At 35.1% G+C, this 22,694-nt stretch overlaps 1 protein-coding gene across 2 annotated transcripts; it reads right to left on the bottom strand.

Moving 5' to 3' along the window:
- Nucleotides 1-291: 291 nt before the first annotated feature.
- On the bottom strand, nucleotides 292-19,363 carry LOC147403889 (vacuolar protein sorting-associated protein 52 A-like). 2 transcript variants are annotated; one of them, XM_086439662.1, is made up of 21 exons: nucleotides 19,234-19,363; nucleotides 18,862-19,125; nucleotides 18,523-18,593; nucleotides 16,982-17,039; nucleotides 16,289-16,384; nucleotides 16,092-16,193; nucleotides 14,815-14,898; nucleotides 13,764-13,844; nucleotides 13,520-13,663; nucleotides 12,211-12,302; nucleotides 11,097-11,178; nucleotides 9,758-9,940; nucleotides 8,943-9,058; nucleotides 8,779-8,837; nucleotides 7,348-7,448; nucleotides 5,519-5,569; nucleotides 2,716-2,895; nucleotides 2,493-2,627; nucleotides 2,035-2,109; nucleotides 1,032-1,089; nucleotides 292-936 (listed from the first exon to the last, which is right to left on the bottom strand). In XM_086439662.1, exons 2-21 carry the CDS (start codon nucleotides 18,931-18,933, stop codon nucleotides 632-634), a joined length of 2,145 nt encoding a protein of 714 aa, XP_086295788.1. In that variant the 5' UTR covers nucleotides 18,934-19,125; nucleotides 19,234-19,363; the 3' UTR covers nucleotides 292-631. The 2 variants fall into 2 exon arrangements, with proteins under 2 accessions (XP_086295788.1, XP_086295787.1); XM_086439661.1 differs by having other exon boundaries at nucleotides 18,862-19,275.
- Nucleotides 19,364-22,694: the final 3,331 nt, after the last annotated feature.

Here is a 22,694-nt window from a genome sequence, read left to right as displayed (position 1 = left end):
ATAAGAGTTACTTAAGGATCCATTTCCAATAGAGTAGTGATTTTTGGACTCGGTTTTTTTCACTTGGTCTGTACCCGGCTGATGTGGCAAGGGCACAGAACCATAGATCGTTTTCTTCGGGATACACAAGAAAAAGATCTATGGTTCTGTGCCCTTGCTACGTCAGATGGAGTGAAAAAAACCGAGTCTGAAAATCATTAGCCTTTCCAATATAAGAGAGGGAGAGTGAAAAAGGATTCATTAATTACCTTATTTTACCGAGTACTTGCTTGTGTAGTCTGATTCAAGATGTGACAAAAGGCTGCTAACTTCATTCATATTTGCGTTATGGGCCATTAATGCTTGGATCTAAGAACAGTATGTTGCACACAGGTGACGAAACTGCTTTCAGTACAAAATAAGCAACTTTGGGCCATTGATTTTGTGGTCCAATCCAAGACGCACTTGAACATTTCAGAAACACAATACACGACATTACGACTCACTCCTCTCTATAATCTGCTACCAGAGAACCACATGACAGGCCATTGTGGCACATGAAGAATTAACACAGACAGGTAACTTTGTCCAACATTTTTCCAGTGTTCCAAGCAGTTGTCCAAGGATCCTACAAGATCAGCAAAAAAACAACCTAGAATGTCCTTGAATACTTCCTGATTTCATACATGATGGAAGATATTGAAATCAGATCCTTGTTCAACACCGAACCACCAACAATCCGCTTGATGCAATCCGAAAGCCTGGTGTAATAAAGCAGCAATTGAGTTAATGCAGCTCTCAAGATCTCCATACCACACAAGAAGTTACTGAAAGATGTGATGACATCTTTGTGCATCAGCTCTATGGCAGCTTTCCATCGGCTACCAAAGTCCTTCACTAGTGGCTCCACGTCGGCAACACTTATGGCCCTTTCTGAGCTAGAACTAGGATCCTCCGCTGATGCAAACATATAGCATCACAAATAAGCTATCTCTAAAAATCCATATCTAACATAGAGATGCCACCATGAAAAAATTATTTTCAATACTTACAGGCTCGAGTCTTTACAAACTTGATTAGATCACTGAAATGCTCTAGTAGTAGTTCTTCCTGCACGGGAAATAGGTCAAATTCAATGAACAAATATCTAAATTCCCAGAAAAGAATCACAGTTCCCACATTAGAGATAAGCGGAGAGAGTACTGGTGGCCATTTGGAAACCAAATACAAATTCTTCTCATTCCCGAAGGACCACTCCCAGTCAATTGCATTGTTCCATAAATTTTCAGCTAAAAGTCAATATAACTTGCTTTAGGGAGTACGTGTGATGACACGTGTACCTCTGTCTAACAGGTGTAAGGCAAAAGATAAGAGATGTCCAGAATAGTTTATAAATATTTAAATTTAAAATCATAAACAGAGAAATAAATAACATTTGAAAGAAAGGAAAAATGAAAAATGTGCCAACTCAAACAAAGAAAAAAAAAAAACAAGGAAGAAAGAAACAAGAAAAAAAAAATAGCAAGATAAAAGAAGAAAAACGTGCCAACTCAGTACTAATGCATCTTTGTTGTTACTTTTGTCTTTTTAAGATAATCATTTAATCGTATCACATTAATTATGTAATTTGTAGTTTTGTTTTACATAATTTTTCATGTTATGAGAGTTTGGGTTTGCCAGTATTATTCAGACCGGTTGACTGAACCTATGTTGCAATCCGTTCAAATTCATGTCCATGGTTCACCACTCTAGAACCATCCCAATTTGTAGGAGTAGGCATAGATGTATGTGTGTGTGTGTGGTGTGTGTGTGTGTTTGTGTGTAATATTATTATAATATAACATTATATTATATTACAATGTTTTTTTTATGCAAGATAGATTATATCTTGCTGGGAATGAATCTAGTAACATACAACCAAACAACACACAAACCAACCAAATTATTAGCCAAATTGCTACCAAACAGCATCTGCTTTGATTTGTTAGGCATTGTTCTATAGCGGTATTTCAGGTAATACAGTCAACTGAAATAAATAATCATTTTACTGCTTACCACAAAAATAGCTGTATTGCTCTTTAGCAGCTCTTCAAAATGCATCTGTGTCTTGCCACCATCTGAACCGGCTTCCTAAAAGCAAATTTCCCCAAAAAGTTTAAAGAGGACATCCAAAAAGCACAGTAGCACACAATCAAAATCTAAATGACATCAGTGGGGAAAGACAAAAATTGATTATATAAAATTCAAAAGAGGTGGTTTGAACAACAAGCGTTCGAAGGGGATACTCCGTTCATCTAATTCTCAAATTCAGTCCCTTGACTGCACCAGTAAAAACAACTCCCAATGACACCTAATCTTGAGCTCCACTGAGGTGAAGGACAGATCTATCTTCTGATGGATGGTCCCTGACTTTCTTGAATGAATCTTCTAATTTGTTCACACGCACGCGTGCGCTCACACACACACACACACACACAAAAAAAAGTTGGATGGATCGCAATTTCGATCCTTACCTTCAAAACAGCAATAGTCATATCATAATTGTTAATAAGAAACACAGTCTGTAGTTTTGGCTTTGGAAATGTTTTGGCGAGCTTATTAAGCAAGTCGTCAACAGCCATCCGCAACCGTTCTAAGTTTAATTCGAGCTGCAAAGACAGATTCAACCAATACTCAAAGTGGTAAGTAATCATACAAATTAATGCATAGAAATCTGAATAACTGTATCTAGCTAACCTGACCGTCTCCATATTCCACATTGAGGTGAACAAGTGAGGCTGTAAATTCGGCATAACGCCTCATAACATAGTGAGGATGAACATCATCTTCCCATAATGTCTTCACATTGGCAGTACGCAAGCTAGTAAGATGCATATCGAATACCATCTTGAAACGAGGCCATAGAGAAATATTGATCTGCTCAAATTCATTCAAGAATTAGTTTAATTCAATTATGAGAAACTAAGTTATAAGAGGATGCCTACGTTGCCCTGTGCATGTACAAATGTTTAATATGATTTGCAGTATGGTCATCATCACAAATACAGCTTCATCCCAACTATTTGAGGTCAACTACACTGAACTTGATCAACCATTCCACCTATCTAGGACCATATCTTAAGTCAAAGTATGCTTCTTTAAATCTTTTCTCATCATGTCAAAACCACGTCCTTTCTGGCATTTGGGGTTGAGAGCCTCTAAACCAGTAACAAAATGCTCATTCCCACCACTTCTCACAATATCTTCATTGCACATAGCCAAAACCATCTCGTTCCTTTGATTTAATCATCCAATGGGCCTACTCCTAGATTCCCTCAGATGTACTTTTTTCAAACTTATCTATTAGTTTTGCCCCCTGTTAATCTTAACATTCTCATCTCAAAAAAACTTGTTCCATTTATATGTTGTATCATCAAACATTTGCTATATTTTCATGAATAACATCAAGATAAGTGGGACCTATAGAATAAATGTATTCCAACTCTAGTAAGGACACTCACAAGGATGATATTGATGGGCAAAAAAATACCCCAAAGCAACTACTTAGTAATTTAGGTTGACTCACACAAAAAAAAAGGAAAGGTCAATGAGGATAAGATTTGTAGCAATATGTGGGGACAGGGAACTATGCAATTGAAATGTATCAATCAAACTAAAGGGGAAATTATATAAAACAACACCACGAACAAGAATTCTTTGTGGAGTTGAATTTTGGGTAATCTGCAATCATGAAACACTATGTTCATAGAATAAGGGCAATAGAGAATAGAGTAAATGAGTGGTAAGACTAGGAAAAAAATTTAGAAATGAGTACACCATAGGAATCTCAAACAGACTCCAGCATGAGATAAATGGAATTTTATTGAGATGGTTAGTAAAGGCCATAAAAGGGCAAGGTGAAAGCTAAAGATATTGTGAATTAAGGTAGTACGAAAAGAAGATAGTTGACAGAAGATATAGATATAGACAATTTGATGTTGCAATAGGATTCATGTTGCCAGCCCCTATATTTGCGATAAGGTGAAGATAATGATTGTCATCATTGACTGCACCATATCCCAATTATTACGGTCGACAAGATGTAATTTTTCATCATAAAATCTTTATCCCATAAGTTTAGAGTTGGATGGAAAAAGAATCATTTTCCTCCATTCAATTCTGATGACAAATTTTTATAATTACAAAAATATTTTAAACACTAACAACACTATCAACAATCTTGCAATTAGCAGAAGATTAAAACTCATCCTTATTGTTTGACATCAACACATGTAAGAGTGTTTCAGTAATTTAACTTGGAGAAGGTGGGGGGCATCAAGCAAGGAAGCTAACTGTCTCTTGTTCTTAAAATTGAGCGACTTCCCCTAATGCTCCTCTTTACATTCCCCTAATGTTCCTCTTTACATTTCTTATTTCTAAAATTTTATTGCACACCTTGAAGTTACTAGTTTAGATTGGAAATACCATCATAATTACATAAGCTCAATGATCAATATGATGGCTGAATAAATATGGACACCGGAATCAAGGTTTTGATTTGAAATTTCCGAAATCTGGGACGCAGATGCAAACACAGGTATCCTACTGCCCATGCCCTAAGATCAATGATATTGATGATCTCACATGAATGGTTAGAAAGGGTACACTGATATACATACATATTCAAAAGTGAGTGTAAAACATTATACAAATTGTAAGACAGTCCAATGTGTTATAAATATTTTATGTTCCATTACTTCCAAAACTAATCATGCTATAGAATACTGAGACAAGCTAATTATCTTTTTTCTTAAATACCTGAAGTGTCCTATCTGTATTTCAACTGCATCCAAACCCACATCCATATCATATCCTACTGATACTGGTACAATGGTCATCTAAAGGTATCTGGGTATTATTGGATGCTCAGGCCCATTTTTGACATGGACAGTGGGGTGCTATTATCTTCAATATTATGTATCACTTCTTATTCATCCAGTCCCAATGTTACATAACTTTCCAAGTTGGTTTGGGCTTTGAAAATGCAACTTTCCATGTGCAGACAATTCACTAACTTGCCAGCATTACAAACTTTGGGACAAAAATCAGTAATACTATTCCCCATAGTTTACATTACATCTGTTTTTTATAAAGCTAAAACACACCCTGTATATCCAAAACTCCTTGGACCCTTTTGCTGCCCATGCCCCTCCTCCCCACTAAAGGTAGCTAAGATATACAGTTTCTACTTTAATAGAGAATAATTCCATTGCTTTTTCACTTGGTGTTAGGTGCAATTTGTGACCAGGTTCCTACAGGGTAATGGTCACATGCTGCTTGACCTATAGTCTAAAATGGATATTGATGCCTCCCTATATGTTGACAAGTATCTATCAAAAATAAAAAGTTGACAAGTAGAAGGTGAATATAGATAGATTTAGTAAAGAGTAAAACAAATTGTGAACATCATAGAAATAAATAGCATTCAGCTCTTATAAAAATCTAATTATCTAATCAGAAAATACATTTTTTTAATAGGTATCTAATCACAAATACATACCTTATCTAGATATGAATCCAAGCATGGAATCCTCCGTCGAGACATAATGAGCTGAAAAAGAAAATCATCCGGCTTATATATTAGAGTACTACCCTAATGAAACCTCTGTGCCTAACAACAGTGAAAGGATTGCACTATTGAATTAACAACACAGAGAAAGGTTTTCCAGAGCAGAATCCATACCCAGTTGATAACTTCAGATACGGAAAAACTTAGGGATCAGAAAAGTAGGGAGTATATTTTGGGTTTGCCATTCAAAATTTGCAACATGGAAAAAAACAAAGCAACTTTAGAAGATAAATGAACCTTTTTATATTGAAAAATATAGTAAGGATGTGATTGAATAAGTGAGGTCAGATAAAACATCCTCTGAATTAACAGAAGTTTTTTTTTTTTTTTTGATGAATAGATTAACAGAAGATATGACTTAGAATAGAAAGGAGAAATAAGATTTTTGTCAAGCCAACCTCAAATTTTATAATAAGGCCTTCATGATGGTAATTCATCTTAGTCCAAAAAGGAGATGAAGGTTCAGGACTTTCGAATTGGCCACTCATATTATGTTTTTCTAAAAAACATTGTGTATAAAACGTGAATGACATGCAAAACTATCATCAGGCTCCAAATCTCGTCATTGGAGGGTTTTCTTTGAATGCAGCAGCTAAGGTGACAAGCCCCTAGGGGCACATGCATTTCACCACCTCAGAATTCCCTAGTCACCACATATCAAGTTTCATCTCCACAATGCTTTGTGACTTGGAAAAAAGAGAATAGTTATCTTTCTTACATTTCTATTTAACTTTCTTAAATTCATTGGTCATAATTGAAGGAGGAAAGCACAATATATGATAGTATTGGCACAACATGGAAGATAGAAGTATCCCTATGGCCAATCTAGAGAGCAATTTATTGGGCAATCATCAGAGGTATTGAAAAGCCTTTTTTTTTTTTCTTTTTTTTTTCCTGAGATCTATGATATCTATTCCATGAATTTTCAAAATTTTAATGTTTGGAGCCTCAAACCAGTTTTGAAGTTTTGCAAGGTTACAGATGCAAGAGAATGGTTATCTAATGGCTATATGAAAATGCAGTTTAGGTTATAGATGGAAATATAAAATTTGCTACTTGGCCCCTAAGTTATGGTTTAGGTTTTTTTTTCCTTATATTTAGTTGTTATGAAAAAATTGTAAGGAAAATTCTGGTTTACAAATGAAACTTAAAGAATTAGTTCTGTATAAACTTTCTAGTTTCCCTGCCAAACCACTTGAAGGAAATGTTCTACCCACATTGTCCTCAAATAAACTTAGGCTTTACCAGCTAAGCGACCTGGCACCTGCTGAATTTTTTGCATGCCACTGGGTACGCCTGTTTTTAGTGAGATCAGTAACTTGGTCTGGAGGGAATTGAACACATGTCAATGGTATCATCACCAAAGACTTTACCACCTAAGACAGCCTTGTTAGCATGTTTGTATGATCTATTCCAATAGATCTGCAACAAATAGCAGATTGACTGCCCAACAAAAAGCTAGCAAGATGGGTAAATAAACAGTTTTTCATTTCAATTAGATGCAAGACCATTAGTTGGACTTGGGTAGATGATAAAATCATAAAAGTAACTGAAATACTTAAATGGAGATAAAATATATATTTTTTATAAGCAGAAATGAAATATTCAGACATAATGAGAAAAGGACCAAAAGCATAAGGAGGAAAGAAAAAACACGTGGGAAAATATGCTGCATTAATGTATTCAGCAAAACTTTCCTACATTATATGAGAGAACTCCAAATAAAGTATCACTCGCAATAACAGAAGCATCGATCTTACCTGGTGTTGGTGTACTATGCGGATCATAAGCATTAGGCCAATAGCATCAAAAGAATTTGGAAGGATTGAATTGAAATGTTCATCGATAACTGCAAATGGACCTGAACATAATCATATCAAGGTAAAGCATCAGTGCAATAATTAGTTCACGATTTTCAAATGCTTTCACAGCACCAAAAATTTCATTAGCAAAATTAGTAGTGACTTGTTTTTAGAACACCTTTCAGAGTGTTTTGGAAGATAATGAAGAATTAAATAAAGCCTATGGTAAATTGAAACATTAATATCAATATGGATGATCAAGAGTGTTGTTCAAACAAGATATGACAGTAGTATACAGTGAATCTCTTAATGGAAGCATTTAAATTTTCTAAAGGTGAGATTCTGGGAGAATTGGTGGTGTGGGAATGGTCTTCTTAAGGATTTTTCCCGAATCTCTTCGCCTTATCGATGAAGAAGAATCAAGTTATCTCGTGCTTCAGACGTGTTGAGAATGGAGTGATCAATTGGGATTTTGGGTTTAGAAGATCTTTTAATGATTGGGAAGTGGATAATCTTGGGAGATTACTTTTTGTGGTGGAGAATAGTTGCACGGAGAGCTCTTCAGAAGACCAGAGAGTTTGGGGAGGTATAAGGGATGGGAAGTTTACAGTCAAGTCTTTGTATGATGGTATGGCTGCTAATATTCCTTCGTCCTTTCCTCATTTTTTTGTCTAGGGTGGTAAGATTCCTCCAAAGATATCGACTTTTCTTTGGATAGCGGCTTTAGGGAGAATTGCAACAAAGGATCAATTAATTAAGAGGAGCTTCATTTCGCCGAACTAGTGTTGTATGTGTAAATCGCAGGCGGAAACGGTGGATCACTTACTTATTCATTGTCGGGTGGCTAATCACATTTGGATGCATTTTTTATCGTTGTTTGGTATCGTGGGCTGCTTCCCAAGGTCTGTTAAGTCGGCTCTAGAGTCTTGGTTGTCATGGGGAGGTACTTTCTTGGCTTCTAAGCGGATTATTTGGTTCTTAGTTCCCTTCGCGATTTGTTGGGGTATTTGGATCCATCGCAACCGCTGCATCTTTGAAAGAAAAGAGTTAACGATGGAGGGTTTTGTTCTTTTTATTTTGGAGATCATGTTTTGTTGGAGTAAACTTTATAAGGAGTTCAAGGGGTTTTCTTTGAAGATTTTGTTGTGAGATGGGATAGGGTTTGTTCGTTGTCGTGATAATTGTGTTCCTTTTCCTTTGTTGTTTTACTTTTTTGCTTTATTTTTTCCTTTGTTTGGGGTTGGTCTTCTCTACCCCCCTTGTGTTTCTTCTTCTTAATAAAATTATCTTTATAGATCAAAAAAAAAATATTCTAAAGCAACCAGTCATAACCTAGGTAAAGAAGGAAACATTTCTGCAAAATAAGGCATTCACATATATCATGATTACCTGCAAATATTTCATAAAATATTGATTCTTCCCCAAAGAAATCATCACAGAAAAGATACCTGTAAGATGAGAGAGAGAGAGAGATCAGAAACTCAACTTTTATCTTTCAGAAACAACTGCATTTGCATAGATAACATTAAGGAATACAGCAAACTTCTGAGTACTCTGAAGTAGCAGTATCCATCAGAAGCTTGTGCAAGCTCCTAAAGAGAACTTCATAAGGATACTTGAGAGAGCTAGCTTCAGCTATATGTGGAATCAATGCAGGTTGATCTATTTCCTGGAACAGAGATGGTAAAAATAAAAATCAAAATTGATTCTTCCCAAGAAATGATACAAGAAAATGTTGTTTTTTAAGTTTTACCTCATCATAAACAGTAAAGAAAAGAACAGTGCAGAACAAAAATTTCTACTCATATTGTTTTAAGCATGTTTGACAGACAACTAGTTTTTAAACACTGAGCTGTCCCTTTCAGAATAAACCCAAAAGGGATATGTCCCTCTAGAACAGGAAACAGGTTGCAGGAAATGAAAAATATATTTCCTTCTTCAATGGAAAGACTTCTCCTTTTATACAAACATGTACTAATGTTTCTTAAGAGTAGCTTTCAAAATACATGGAAAAGCACAACTATAGCAAGAGTAAAGTTCCCTTTGAGGAGACATGCTTTGTATGCTAATTTAAAATATTTTTCAATACAAAACAGAAAATGGTTAAAGACACATGCAACGGGCCACATAGAGGTAACATGCATGCATGCATGTGTTTAGCATTGAAAATATAATGATTGATATTTTACATATCTTGAGTAGGTGCAGTTGAAGCGGTTGTGATGCAAAATCCGTTTATAATTGAAAATAGGACAACATCCATGCAACAAAGCAGGAACTTCTTTCCATTGACAAACTTAATGGAGAATTCTGAATGTGTTACGGTAGCCAACAACATTTCACTACTAGGAGACTAGGAGCACAAGACCTTTAAAATGTTTATTCTCTCCCCCAGAGCAAAAACAGCAGATCGATTCTTCAGAGGTTCTCTTCCTCTTGAGAAAAGGCTGGTACTTCTGGCCTCGACTCCAATCAGGTCACTCGATGTTGCTATATCAAGTTGTAGTTTCTCCAATGCTTGTATGTAAGCACGGAAATGTGCGCTTAGGACCTGCAAAATATAATGATTTATTTATTTAATGATGAAAGATCAAGTTTTGAATAAGCTCTGAACTAAGCGAAATGGAGGAACAAGATTTGTTTAGCCAAACGGAAATAGGCTTTGATGATGATGAAAGATCAAGTTTCTCAAGCATGTAAGATCAAATTTATCGGAACATCCGAGAAGTGTCTTGGAAAGTGAACAGGTGCATATGCCAGCAAAAGAAGTTAGGCAGTAATATGTTTCATGTTTAATATGCCATTGTTTTACATAACTCCACTTTGAACCTCCAAATACCCATTGAATAAGGAAGTAATTTAACATCATGTGCCCCATTGAAAGAAATAAAGTGGTAAAATCACACTTGCGTGTGAACAATTTTCTTATTTTTTTTATTTATTTTTTTAATGGTAAATGCTTGGTTAGTGACGGGTAATAAGGTCAGTGGTTAGCATAAGTACGGGTTCAAGGGGGTTTGAACCTAGGACGTGGGAACAACTCTCCACACGTCTTACCAATTAACTAAGTGGCACTTCTTACTTGCGTGTGAACAATTTTCATAGAGATACCTAAAATTTTCCACTCTACCAGGGGTGTTTGTACAAGAGCTCAGGGTTAGGGAGGCGGGAAATTTTTCCTTATTGTTGTTCAACATTAATCAGGAATCTCATGAGATATTGGGGATGTTTTCTCTTCTTGGTCAATCCTTTTGGCATTAAGAGGTAGGCACAATCCCCAGAGCAACCAATTCTGCATCTCAACTCCATATGAAGAGCCTGAATCAACAGCAAAGATCGTCCACACATCTGAGATATCGATATGGGGTTACACAGGTCTTGCACTGCCTTGGAAAGAAAGTGTGTTATGTGTCCATAATGCCCATTTCCTTTCAAAATACAAAACTGCTGATAAGGAACCTAACATGTTCTATAAGCAAGAATCATGGTCACAATGCTATGACTTATCAAGAATGCATCATGCACCTTAACCCAATGGAGGAATGCAGTTAAGCAACTAAACAAGATACATACGCTTATTTTTATTCTAGTCAACCAAGAGCTTATAGACCACACTATGTCAAGGGAGAACATCGCATCAATGTAGCTGAAAATCAGGTTTGTGTAAAGTTAAATGCAGTATTATAGGAATGATTAACAGAACTCACCTTGTTCATTGTGTCAATGTATGCTCCACGGACCTCAATATATACTCCCTTACCATGTTCCTTGAGAAAGAGAATCACATACCTAGTTTTTCATGTTAACAACAACGAATCACTATTAGAATATGCTAGAAACTTAAAAGTGATCCACAAAACTATACCATCTACTACAATTTGCTAGAGCAAGCATAGATATGCAAAATACTACATACGTGGAAAACATCATCATCATCATGACACTAAAGCTTGGTTGGCATGGCATCATTGTCACTGTCCAACTCGCAGGAATTGCTCTTCGGATAGAGATGGTTTATCTGATGTTTTGGATGATGTCATCTCCAGTCAGACAATTCCTTGTTGGCAACCTCATAAAATAACTTGAAAACATTTACCTATTTTGAACTAAGGTGGCAATATAATTGAAAATTTTGGAAAGCTTGAATGCAGATCAGGCAGAAGAATCTTTCAAATTCAAGAGATCTTTATGGTCTCATGCATATTGAGAACAAATATGGTGCACATCTACAGATCCCAGGCAACAAAAGAAAGACCCCCCTTCCTTGTAAACAATCTTAAGGACAACAAGAACAAAGAGAAGCCTATTACTGAAAAACTAAATGGTAATTCATCATAGACTTTTCCCAAATATTGGGATCAGCTGAACAAAAGTCAATTAAACAGAAAGCGATATAATAAGCCAAAATGAAAACAACATATATCCAAACATGATGAAATATGATAATCACAGAAGAAGCTGCCAGAAATTGATGCAGACCTGTTCATAGTTTTTTTCCCTATCGGAACATGGTTTTTAAACTCGGTTTTTTGTCTCATCTCATTCAGCTCCGATACTGAGTTGTTTTGGACGAGTTTTCCGATAGATTTGAGATGTCTCGTGAGACAAATCAATAAATTGAACTGTGACTCGTAAATCTCGGTCAAAATATGACTTTGTGAGTTGGTCTCGTTCAGCTCTGATACTGAGTTAACTCGGGTGATACGTCTCGGTCTCGGACGAGTTTAAAAACCATGTATCGGAATCACATGGAATTTAGAGAACATAGTAACCAAGCAGATTCCTCTAAAGAATTCAATAATACTCCCATAGACAACTCACTTATATTTTAGAAGAACACTTTGTTGCAGGATCTGAATATTTGTTTTGGGCTTTCTCAAGGCATAAAGCTTCTGAACAATGAATTCGAAAACCTACAGGAAAAATTCAAGAGTGCTCTTCAGTAATAACAGCATATGCAACAGATATGGAGTTCCATGAGTTAAAACATTCAAAAAATTCTCAACATCAAATATGCAACTTAGCTAGATCTCAGCCAGTAGAGAACATCTACTATCCTACAATATAGGTCTTGAACATATTATCTTTCAATTACTAGATGCCAATTTTGTAAATTGAGCAAAGCTATTCCTTTAATTTTCAAGCACCTAATCCTATGACTCGTGCTTTTGTATAACATATCAAAATTAATTATCAAATTTATTGGTCCTTCAAGACTCGAGAGATCCTCACAATGTACATGTCTAATCCAAAGACCAACTGAAGTCTGAAGGACATGTAAACAAAGCTCATTCTAAGGTTGCCCCAATGATTAAAGTGCAAGATCAGCGTTCATAGAGCTTCATTCACAACTTGCAGAGCAGTGATAGGAGATTAGGCAACTTTACCCTTTCATGTATGTCACTCTGTTTTAAGAAATGTTGGGATTCGTGTGTTATGTTTTATACCATTTTTCAATAAGATCACTGGTCCTCACTAACTGTGGCACGAAGATAATTAGTTAATGGAATTGAGTTACCGAACTAAGACAAAAACTTGGGAAGACAGTTATAGATATTCAGCAATACAAGAATAAATTCTGATCCCATCAAATCTTCTCCCTCGATGCTTCTATTTTTACGAGTAACTGGGACACAGAATAACCCCAACTAATATGGATCCAGTTATCAACTCATTGGAACAGATTTCTGCAAATAAATCATTAGTTTCTTATCTTGCCTATTTAAACATTGAACTTATCGTTATTTTTAAAAGCAAGTAGCAACTTTCAAGCTTCAAATCTTGAGCCTGTGTTCCCTGGACAGACTTAAATAACCATTTGATAAGGATAGAGGAAATCATAAAAACAGAGACTCAGGCTTCTTAATAAATGACAAAAGCATTAAATCAAGAAAATGAAGCGTTTGGTGGGTATAATGCCAACTCTTTGATCTTTGCACCAACCATGATTTGAAATAACTTAAAATAAAAGCAAATAATATGACTTCAAGCATCCACACTCTAGCTGACAGCACCAGTAATAGACTAATATTATACATCCTAAATGTAATGTAGACAGAATATGCAATGGTTATGCAAGTAATTAAGGAAATAGAAGTCCCACATGCATCTGCTCAATCTACTTGATTACCTTTGAGACTGCTTTTTGCCGAAGTCTTTCCAACTCAGGCTGAACATCTTTTAGTGCTTTTGAAGATTTGACCATGGGGTCCACTTCAACAAACTTCAGCTTCTTACTTAGTATCTCAAGAGTTCTCATATATTCATCATTGACCTGCATAAGAAGCCAATTGTTGTCAAGTTTCACAGTGAAAATACTAAGTGAAGCACAATCAGTTTGAGATTCACTAGGCTAGTAGCTAAATAAAAACTACCTCTCCATCAATAATTATGTCAACCATCCTCGGGGGGACGATAATATCTTCAACAAATCTTGCCAATTTCAACTCTGTCACCTATAGAGCATAAACAAATTACTAGAGAGTGGAACAAAAAAGGAAAAAAAAACACCCAATAAATTGAACTTGCAGCAATCAAAAGGAGACCATAAACTTCATAAGAGAGTTTCATGCTTCCTGTCAAGAAACCTTATTCAGAGCAAGAGTAATTAATTGACACTGAGATATCACAATATGGGATGTATCCCCTATAGTATACAAATACTGAAGCATACAATACCACAAAACTATTGGACGAAACGTGGTTACATGTAGCTACCGACAAGTTGGAACATCATTGTCATTTCTATTCCAACTTGAGGGGGAGTGTTGAAGATAATGTTAGAATCAAGTTTAGTCATTAGTTTGTAAGGTAGTTTTGGTATGTAGGTTTAATCCCACATTGCCTAAGTTACTCTTGTAGGTAGGTATCTTTGTAATGCAATGGTTAAAGCCTCAGATAAAATCTTTTTTTGTTTTCACAGATAAGCTGGTGAAGGAGGCTTCAGACCCCAGATCTGTGGTTTTACCCCTCAAAGACTTGACCACCACAACCAAGGTGGTACTTCATACGACATAAAACCCTCCTCCAAATATATATAATAGATATATAGTGTGTGTATATAAAGAGCTAAAACCTCCAAATTATTGTTACCCTATGCAACAACTAAAATGTTTAACATAGCATATCGCATAGACCCAAGCTACAAAAAATGTCATGATCAAATACTCTAGACAACAATCAAATAATCAATGAATTTTCTACCAAATTCTTGAACTATGCTAAACATATCCAAGGTATGGTTATATATGTGTATAATGCGAATAAATTGTGCCTTCTTGAGTAAATATCACTTAGACAACATGACAATGCCAAGTGAAGAAATAACTTAGCTCAAGTTGAGTTTTGAATTGAACATCCACACACTAATTCCATGCACATTGCATTTTTCGAACTATAAAGTAAATTTTCTTATACAGTTCATACCTTGCGATTCTTCAGCTTCAAGCCCATATCTGTAGACTTCTCCTGAAGGCTTTTGATTTCTGAACTTATGGAACCAATCTCGGCCTAGCCCATGGATTATGTCAAAATTAATGATTTCAAAGATAAGAATCAAATTACAACAAAGAAGCACTTTAGTTATAGAAACAAAATATTAAAGTTTAATTAGATATATGAATTTAAAGATAGGACCAACAACTTAAAAACAAGCACCTTTTACTCTAAATGAATGAAATCAAACTAATAAAAGAAAATGAGTCAGTAAATGCCAAGTACAATAATATCATGAACATGTATTCATCCATATGTTGAGTGCGGGATTCACCTGCTCCCAGGGTGCTACATATTATCATACCCTATTTAGCCCGTGACCCTCTTGTATTCATTGTTCGCCCTCTTCCTAACAAGTCAACATTTTGCGATAGATGGTTGGTCAACATAATAACAGAGCGGGAGGTCCATAAAGGTCACGGGTTCGATTCTTTCTACCCTTCAGGGGAGGAGTGTAAAGTGTGGAATTCGCCTTCTCCCGGGTGTTACATATTATATCGTACCCCTATTTAGCCTATGACCCTCTTATATTCATCATTTGCCCCCTTCCTAACAAGGTCGAACTTTTGGGACAGATGGTTGGTCAACAAAGATAACAAGAATAGTCACCAGACTATACGTTGGTTTACAGGCCAGGAAACTTTTGTACCTAAAATTAAAAGCAAATAACATAGTGCTTCTAGCCATAATTACTGTTGAATAAGAGTTCAATTGATATATACATTAATAAAGTTAGGCAAATACCTTGCTAGTTCCTTTCCCTATGTCAATCAATAATGAATAAAACTAATTATTGTCATCAAATATGTCATTTGTAAGCATGATTTGTAAATACAGTTGTGATAAAATGCATGTGTGCCACACACCAAGGTTTTTTCCTAGAACTAGTGCAGTATCTAATGCCCAAACTTGGATCTCGAGAGACTGGTATGTTACAGACATAAAAGAGTAGTACAGTAAAATAGTTATTATTTGGTCCTAACTATAGCAAATAAATCCTTCATCCTCTATGCTGAAAGACTAAGATTGATCAGTTTCTACTCCTTTTCAAGCATATATGCCACCAACAAAATAAACATATACAGTCACCCTGTCTCTCAACCATGGCAATTGCCAGGCAATCATTAACAAAACATAAAAATTTAAATTCTCTGTGCAGACCAAAAGGATTAAAAGAAATATTAAGATGTCTAGCAAACATAACATACCTGAAACCCACTTAGAAGGGTTTCCATCTGTGATAAAATGGTATCACAATCACGAATTTGGTCGTGTAGAGAAACTAAATTATCACTCTCTTTTATATAATCCTGCACGATTGGAAAAGGAGAACAACAAAATGAATACAGATAAAATGCCACAATGTTAGAAAACGGAAACAACGAATTCAACGGAATCCACAAACCTGAATCGAATCCAATTCAACTTGTCGTACATCATTCTCAACACCCTTCGTATATTCACGCAATTTTGTGCCTTTGGACAATATATTTGCAACTACCTATGAAGCATTAAATACATAAGTATCAGAGACAATTTATACAGGAATGTGACCCACAATAGAGTCCAGTATGAAAGGTTGCATAAGATTAGACTGTAATCTTTCATCAAAAAAATTATCATTATTGTATGAAATAATTAAGAACTAAGATAACAAATCAATGTTCAGAATTGCAATGGTTTCACAGGGAGCAGGTCCAAAAAAGCTAAACAGAATGAAACTAGCATTGAGCCTCATGGAGCTATTGACTCATACAACACATTTCAGCATATCCTCTGTTCACTTCCATGACATGTAAGAAATGCAATTAAGTTACCAGAGATGGAGGAACTGGGTGAGGTCTTTACAAAACCAAACGTAGGGGTTTGACCAGGTGATGGTAGTCATTGAGGTTGACCTACAAAATGTTTCATCTCGCCTCCTGCTGATGGTTATGAGATCTTTTGTGGTATCCATCGTAATGCCATTGGATCATATGTTTTTATCAAAGTTTTAATTCATAAATCATAATGGAATAAACAATAACAAAGGAAAAATATATATATAATCCATTAGGGAACAAAGCACTTAAATAGAAATGATAATAAAATTACTTACATCATCATTTTTACATTCTTCAAGTTCTTTTTGTAGTCCTTCCAATGATACATCATCACTACACAAGAAGAACATCCAAAGGTCTTCTCAGGCTATAGTACTGAAAACTAAGGCAATGATAGAACATTTTTTTCCATGAAACAAGATGTGTAAAGAAAATGGAAGAAACAATTGCTAGATACCAACTGGGCAGATATTATGTATAATACCATGATATGTATCAAACATCATAACAACAAATCCAATTTTCATTATTGTCATAGGCTTGTTTGTAACATGCATCATCAAATCCTTATCCCAAAAATTTGGGGTCTTCCTTTTAGGACATCCAAAGGTCTTCTCAGGCTATAGTACTGAAAACTAAGGCAATGATAAAACATTTTTTTCCATGAAACAAGATGTGTAAAGAAAATGGAAGAAACAATTGCTAGATACCAACTGGGCAGATATTATGTATAATACCATGATATGTATCAAACATCATAACAACAAATCCAATTTTCATTATTGTCATAGGCTTGTTTGTAACATGCATCATCAAATCCTTATCCCAAAAATTTGGGGTCTTCCTTTCAGTATGAAAATGAAAAAGAATGTGGTGGCAAAAATAGCAACCAAGGGGGTGCAAAAAAGAATGGTATAGAGTGAAGGCCACCCCAAGAGGTAAGTCTTAAAGTTTCTGCACCAATATCGCCTAAGTGCTTTTGGTGTGTTGGTTTTGTTATCCGTACCAAATGGAAGCATTCAATTTCTTCTTATGATACATTTTAATAAAATGGCCATAACTTCTTCTTTTGAACTCTGATTGGCTTGAAATTTTGTGGGCATTTTCACAACTCCCTTATGCATCTCTCCACCAAGTAAATGCAATTTTAAATTGTATTTCATGAGAAATGGCTTCAAGTGTGAATTTCAATCCTAACATCATAACTTCTTCATTTTTTATCAAAACCTCTCGAATTTTGTGGAGTTCTTTGATATGTCAATAATAACTCCACCAAGTTTGGCTTTAACCCCATTTGTATTTGGTGAGATATGGGCCTTTAGAAGATAGTCAGTCCAGCCGAATGTGGCATTTCAATAATCAAACTTGTGCATGATGCTTCGCATCTTGAATTATCAATATTAATCGCTCAAAATGCATGAAGTGCATCCCTGATTCATATCATCCTCATTTGTGTCTTCTCAGACAGATTGACAAGTGCTGTTAAACCACTTTTCACGTTTAACAACAAATTATCTTTCTTTAGTAATAGATTGAATAACTTCTTCAATCTTGTGCTAGCAAAATACATGAAATCCAAACCCGACACAAGTGTTGCTTTGATATCTATGTTTGATTGGTGAAGCCATCACGCACATCAAAGTAGTTGTATCTGGTACTTTTATTGGTCAATTTGGTTGTACAAAGAGGCAAAGGTCCATTGATATTGTGATCAAAGAGAAGGAAATTCAATCCTTTTATAGGATTATCTCAAAGGATTGGGAACCCTAATGTTTTTACATAGACGCTTAACATGTACGTAAGTAAGAATTTGTACCTGCTTGCATCCTCCTCAAAAGCCAAGTCCCCAACAAACACTCCTAAATCAAATCCAGCATAAGAGTTGGCCTGCAAAGCAACATTAAAAATACTAGAAATCAAAAGCAGTAGATTTTATGTTCAATTGCAGTGAACATGTGGAGTTAGTGTTAGGATAACTCGATTGCAGTGACAGTGAGCTTAAAATTATTGGTGAGGTTTGTTTGATTTTAGATGTAAAATATATAGAGAGAGATCGATTCAGATGAAACAATAATTTAACGAGTGGGGTTCAGTTGCTGCAAATGCAAGATCTTCAAATCCAAAAGCATATTATAAGTTAAAAGAGATTGATTACCAGTTGGTTTGATAAAGAAGCAGCCATTTGAATTTTGCTGAGATCGATTTGAATCACTGATTCTTCTGACATACAAACACGTTCATAGATTTGAATCACTGAATTCTTCTAATTTTGTATAAATTTCTCAGTGAATTCGAAGCAGAAATCGTTTTAGAAGATCCGTGTGTGTGATCGTAGTAATTCCAACTTTGTAATGGTAGCTATACTGATGATGATTTTCCTCTGATAATAACTCTGCGGATTTTAGATCTGCGTCTGCCCCTACAAAAAAAATTAAAAAATAAAAACTGAAATTAAATTTAAGAAAGCTTTTGTTGTGTTTGGGGTCAATGGATCCTTTGGTCCGGCGTAGAAGCTTGTTTGGCTCACCAAGTTTCAAGCTGGCTACTAACCAACCAGTCGGCTAACACCCCTCTCTCTCTCTCTCTTCCACTTTTCTTCTTCCGTGTTCTGTGAAGAGAGCTGCTATTGGGGCACCGACTCTTACTGGCAGCACACCAATTAATTAAATTATTTACTCCACACTACCCATGATGAAATGTGCTGACTACTTATTGAAATAGACTTAATATTACCACACCATGCTTCTTTAAAAAATAAGTAAGGTTTTTATTTTGTATTTTTTATGATGTGGGTTCCGAACTTGTAGGCTCGACTGATAGGGGTGAGATAACTGACTTGTTAATTTTCATCTGGGATACGAATACCACTATACATAGATCTCTAATGATATCCACAACAAAAAGAGAGAGAGAGAGAGAGAGAAAGAAAGAAAGATTACATACCTAAAAGCAATGGAGGAGACATCCCTCCTTGAGAGCTCTTAGATGTTCGACTTTGTGGGATTCTTCAACTCTCTATCTAAGAGTATAAAATGTTTGGGGAGAATTCTTATTCTCACCTCACCCTTTTTCTTTTTTTTTTCCTTACTTGAGGTGTTACTAGTAAAAGTTGGTGTGCCAATGGCAGTTCTCTTTTCAAATAAAGGTCCAGATTATTTGAACCTACCGTTAGTGCCCATTGCACCAGCTTAAAACACATTTTTGAGGTGGTTGCAATGAGTAAAAACAATGGGTGCAAATAACCTATAACTTTATTTTATAAAAACATGGGAATACACCTCTATAATGAAATTTTATATTTCAGACATTCTATTATTTTCATTCTGTACTCTCTTTTATAAAAACAGGGAAGACATCATTATTTTGTACTTTTTTTTTCTAACTTTTGTTTAAGCTTCTCCCCCCCCCCCCCCCCCCTTATATTTTGGGTTTTTTTTATTTTATTTTTTTTCATTTTTTTTTAAATATATTTTTCAGATGTTTAATAATTATTAAATTATCATAATTTATAATTTATAGAAAGCTTAATATTTGGATATCCACCTCTTTCACGTCGTTGGGCAATTTTAAGGATAGAAATATATTCAATGAAGACGAAAATTGGGTGGACATATGCTAAAGGTGATCACCATTTAAGTTGTTATTTATACAATTGTAGTGCTATTTTGAAGATATTTGAAGATTTTATAGCTCAAAAAAGATTGAAACTATAGTAGAAGTAAGCCCGTAGGAGAGTAACAAGTTTGCTTGAATAGGATAGAGAAAGAATGGAATCGTACATTGCAACGAATATATTTTTAGGTATAAGTTATATGATAACTAATCTATTTAAATTTTATAAAAATATTATTTTAAAATTCATTCAACAACAACGACAGGCTCATCTCAGTCTTAACAAGTTTCTTCAGAAAAAAAAAATCAATTTATTTTGAAACTTCTAACCTCATGAAAAGTGGTTACAAACTAATGGTAAAAATTGATAGTCCACAATTCTTAAAATAATAAATTAGGGTTAAAAGTTTTATAATGGGCTGATTTTTTGTGAAGATGATCTCTCTGACGCGAAAATCATCCTCACAAAAAAATCAACACATTTTGAAATTTTTAACCGTAACTTACAAGTTAAAGAATTGTGAACCGTCAATATTTATCATTAATTTGTAAACCACTTTTGATGGGGTAGGTTGAATTGTCCTTAATTTTACGATATGTAAGGACATACAACCATATTAGGCCCTTTCTTTTTCTGTTGTGTCTCTATACACCTCTCCACCTTCATAAAGCACCTTAACAATACTAAAGGTATATCCGGCTTAAGCTATTCTTGCATCTCTACTACTTCTCTTCTTCAATATGATAAAAAAAAAAGTGTACTCTTAGCGAGTTGTACAAATAATCTTTTTGGTCAAAGAAAGCACTTTAACTTATAAATACAAAAGAGAGCATGATTTTCAACAACTTTTGCTAGTTCCAACTTGCTCTGCTCTATCTCCCATAAGCTCGTGACACTTAACGCCTAGTCATTACGATGGGACTTGGTGGTGAAATGGCAAATGGCATAACATAAGAAAATGAAATTGATACACAACAAATCAGTTATTTCGGAATGATTGATTTTTTACGAAACTTTTGGCCCATATAGGACAAAATTTCGGCTCCCATTTTGGCAATTGAACGTTATCCTATACATATATTAATAAGATAATGGAAAATTTTCCCCCAAAAATAAAATAAATTGTGAAATTTCTTATTTCAGCAAATTAGCATTTCATTTGAAGTGGGGAAAATGATTAAACAAGGGAAAAAAATTTCCCAGATTGAATTTAAATATTTATGCTTTTAATTTTATTATTATTATTATTTTTTATAACGAAGGATATCAAGGCCAGCTTACACGCACCAGACTAGTCCCTGCGCCGTGCACCCAAGCCTTGGTCACACCTCTTTAATTTTCAAAATGTAAATTTACTATTTTGGGGATTGAAATGGGAATTTCACAAAATTTCAGCTGGCTGTTTTTGGTAAATCAACCAAAAATGATCTGAAGAGAGTTGTTGGGACCCACAGATTGGTGAAGACAGGCCCATGGAAGTGAAACACTCAAAAAAGTGGATAGCGTGCTAAGATCATTGGTATACATGCCATGCCATTGCCACTCATGCAACTGTACAATTGGAATGCAATGTTGTTGTTTATATTTAAAGGAATGTATCTCGTGATTGCTTTGGTGATGACCATCTCTTCTTATCAGTACTGTCGAAAACACATGTGAGTATAGTGGATATGATCAAACTTCCATTGTAATCATTTTAATTTATGATATTTTCCATGTCTTGCGTATGATGCTACCCAGTCTTGTCAAAATGCATGATTCTCATTATGTCAAAATCCCTCCCACATGGCCATCTCCTAGCATCGTGGTTTTAAAATTCGTTTCGACGTCTCATCATGTTTATGAAAAATACTGAGTCATCTTGGATGAGTTTTCTGATACATTTGAATAATGAGAAAAATGAAATGTAGTTTAAAATTGTGCCAAATACATTTGATTTGTCTATCTGTCTCGTTGGTAGACGATACCGAGATGTATCGGATGAGTCTTCTCGATCTTGGACGAGATTTAAAATCATGCCTAGCGTACATCGAACCCTTCTTTTTGACAAAAACTTCATATTGTTACTTGTATTATCTTAATAACTGTTTTTTGGATATCGGGGATAGACATTAATTATGGGACTGACCAGTTGCACACCACCCATTACCAATTACACTCCATCATTTAAAAATTCCCCTTTGCACTTCATTTGGATGATTACACTTCAAATTAATTAAAAAATGTTGCACTCTTTTCTATTTCTTTTTTTATAAAAAATTTATTCTTACTCAATCATGTTTGTAGAAGTTTTTGATGGTTCAGTAATTTTTGCAAGGAATATTTGTTCATTTCTAAATCATGTTTACAAAGTTGCACATATCGAAACATTTTGC

This window comes from Akebia trifoliata, chromosome 4 (genome assembly GCF_017979445.1).
Source record: "Akebia trifoliata isolate Shusen 1 chromosome 4, ASM1797944v1, whole genome shotgun sequence".
NCBI classification, from domain to species: domain Eukaryota; kingdom Viridiplantae; phylum Streptophyta; class Magnoliopsida; order Ranunculales; family Lardizabalaceae; genus Akebia; species Akebia trifoliata.
The sequence above is the reverse complement of the archived record's forward strand: the minus strand, read 5'-3'. Positions and strand labels throughout refer to the sequence as shown.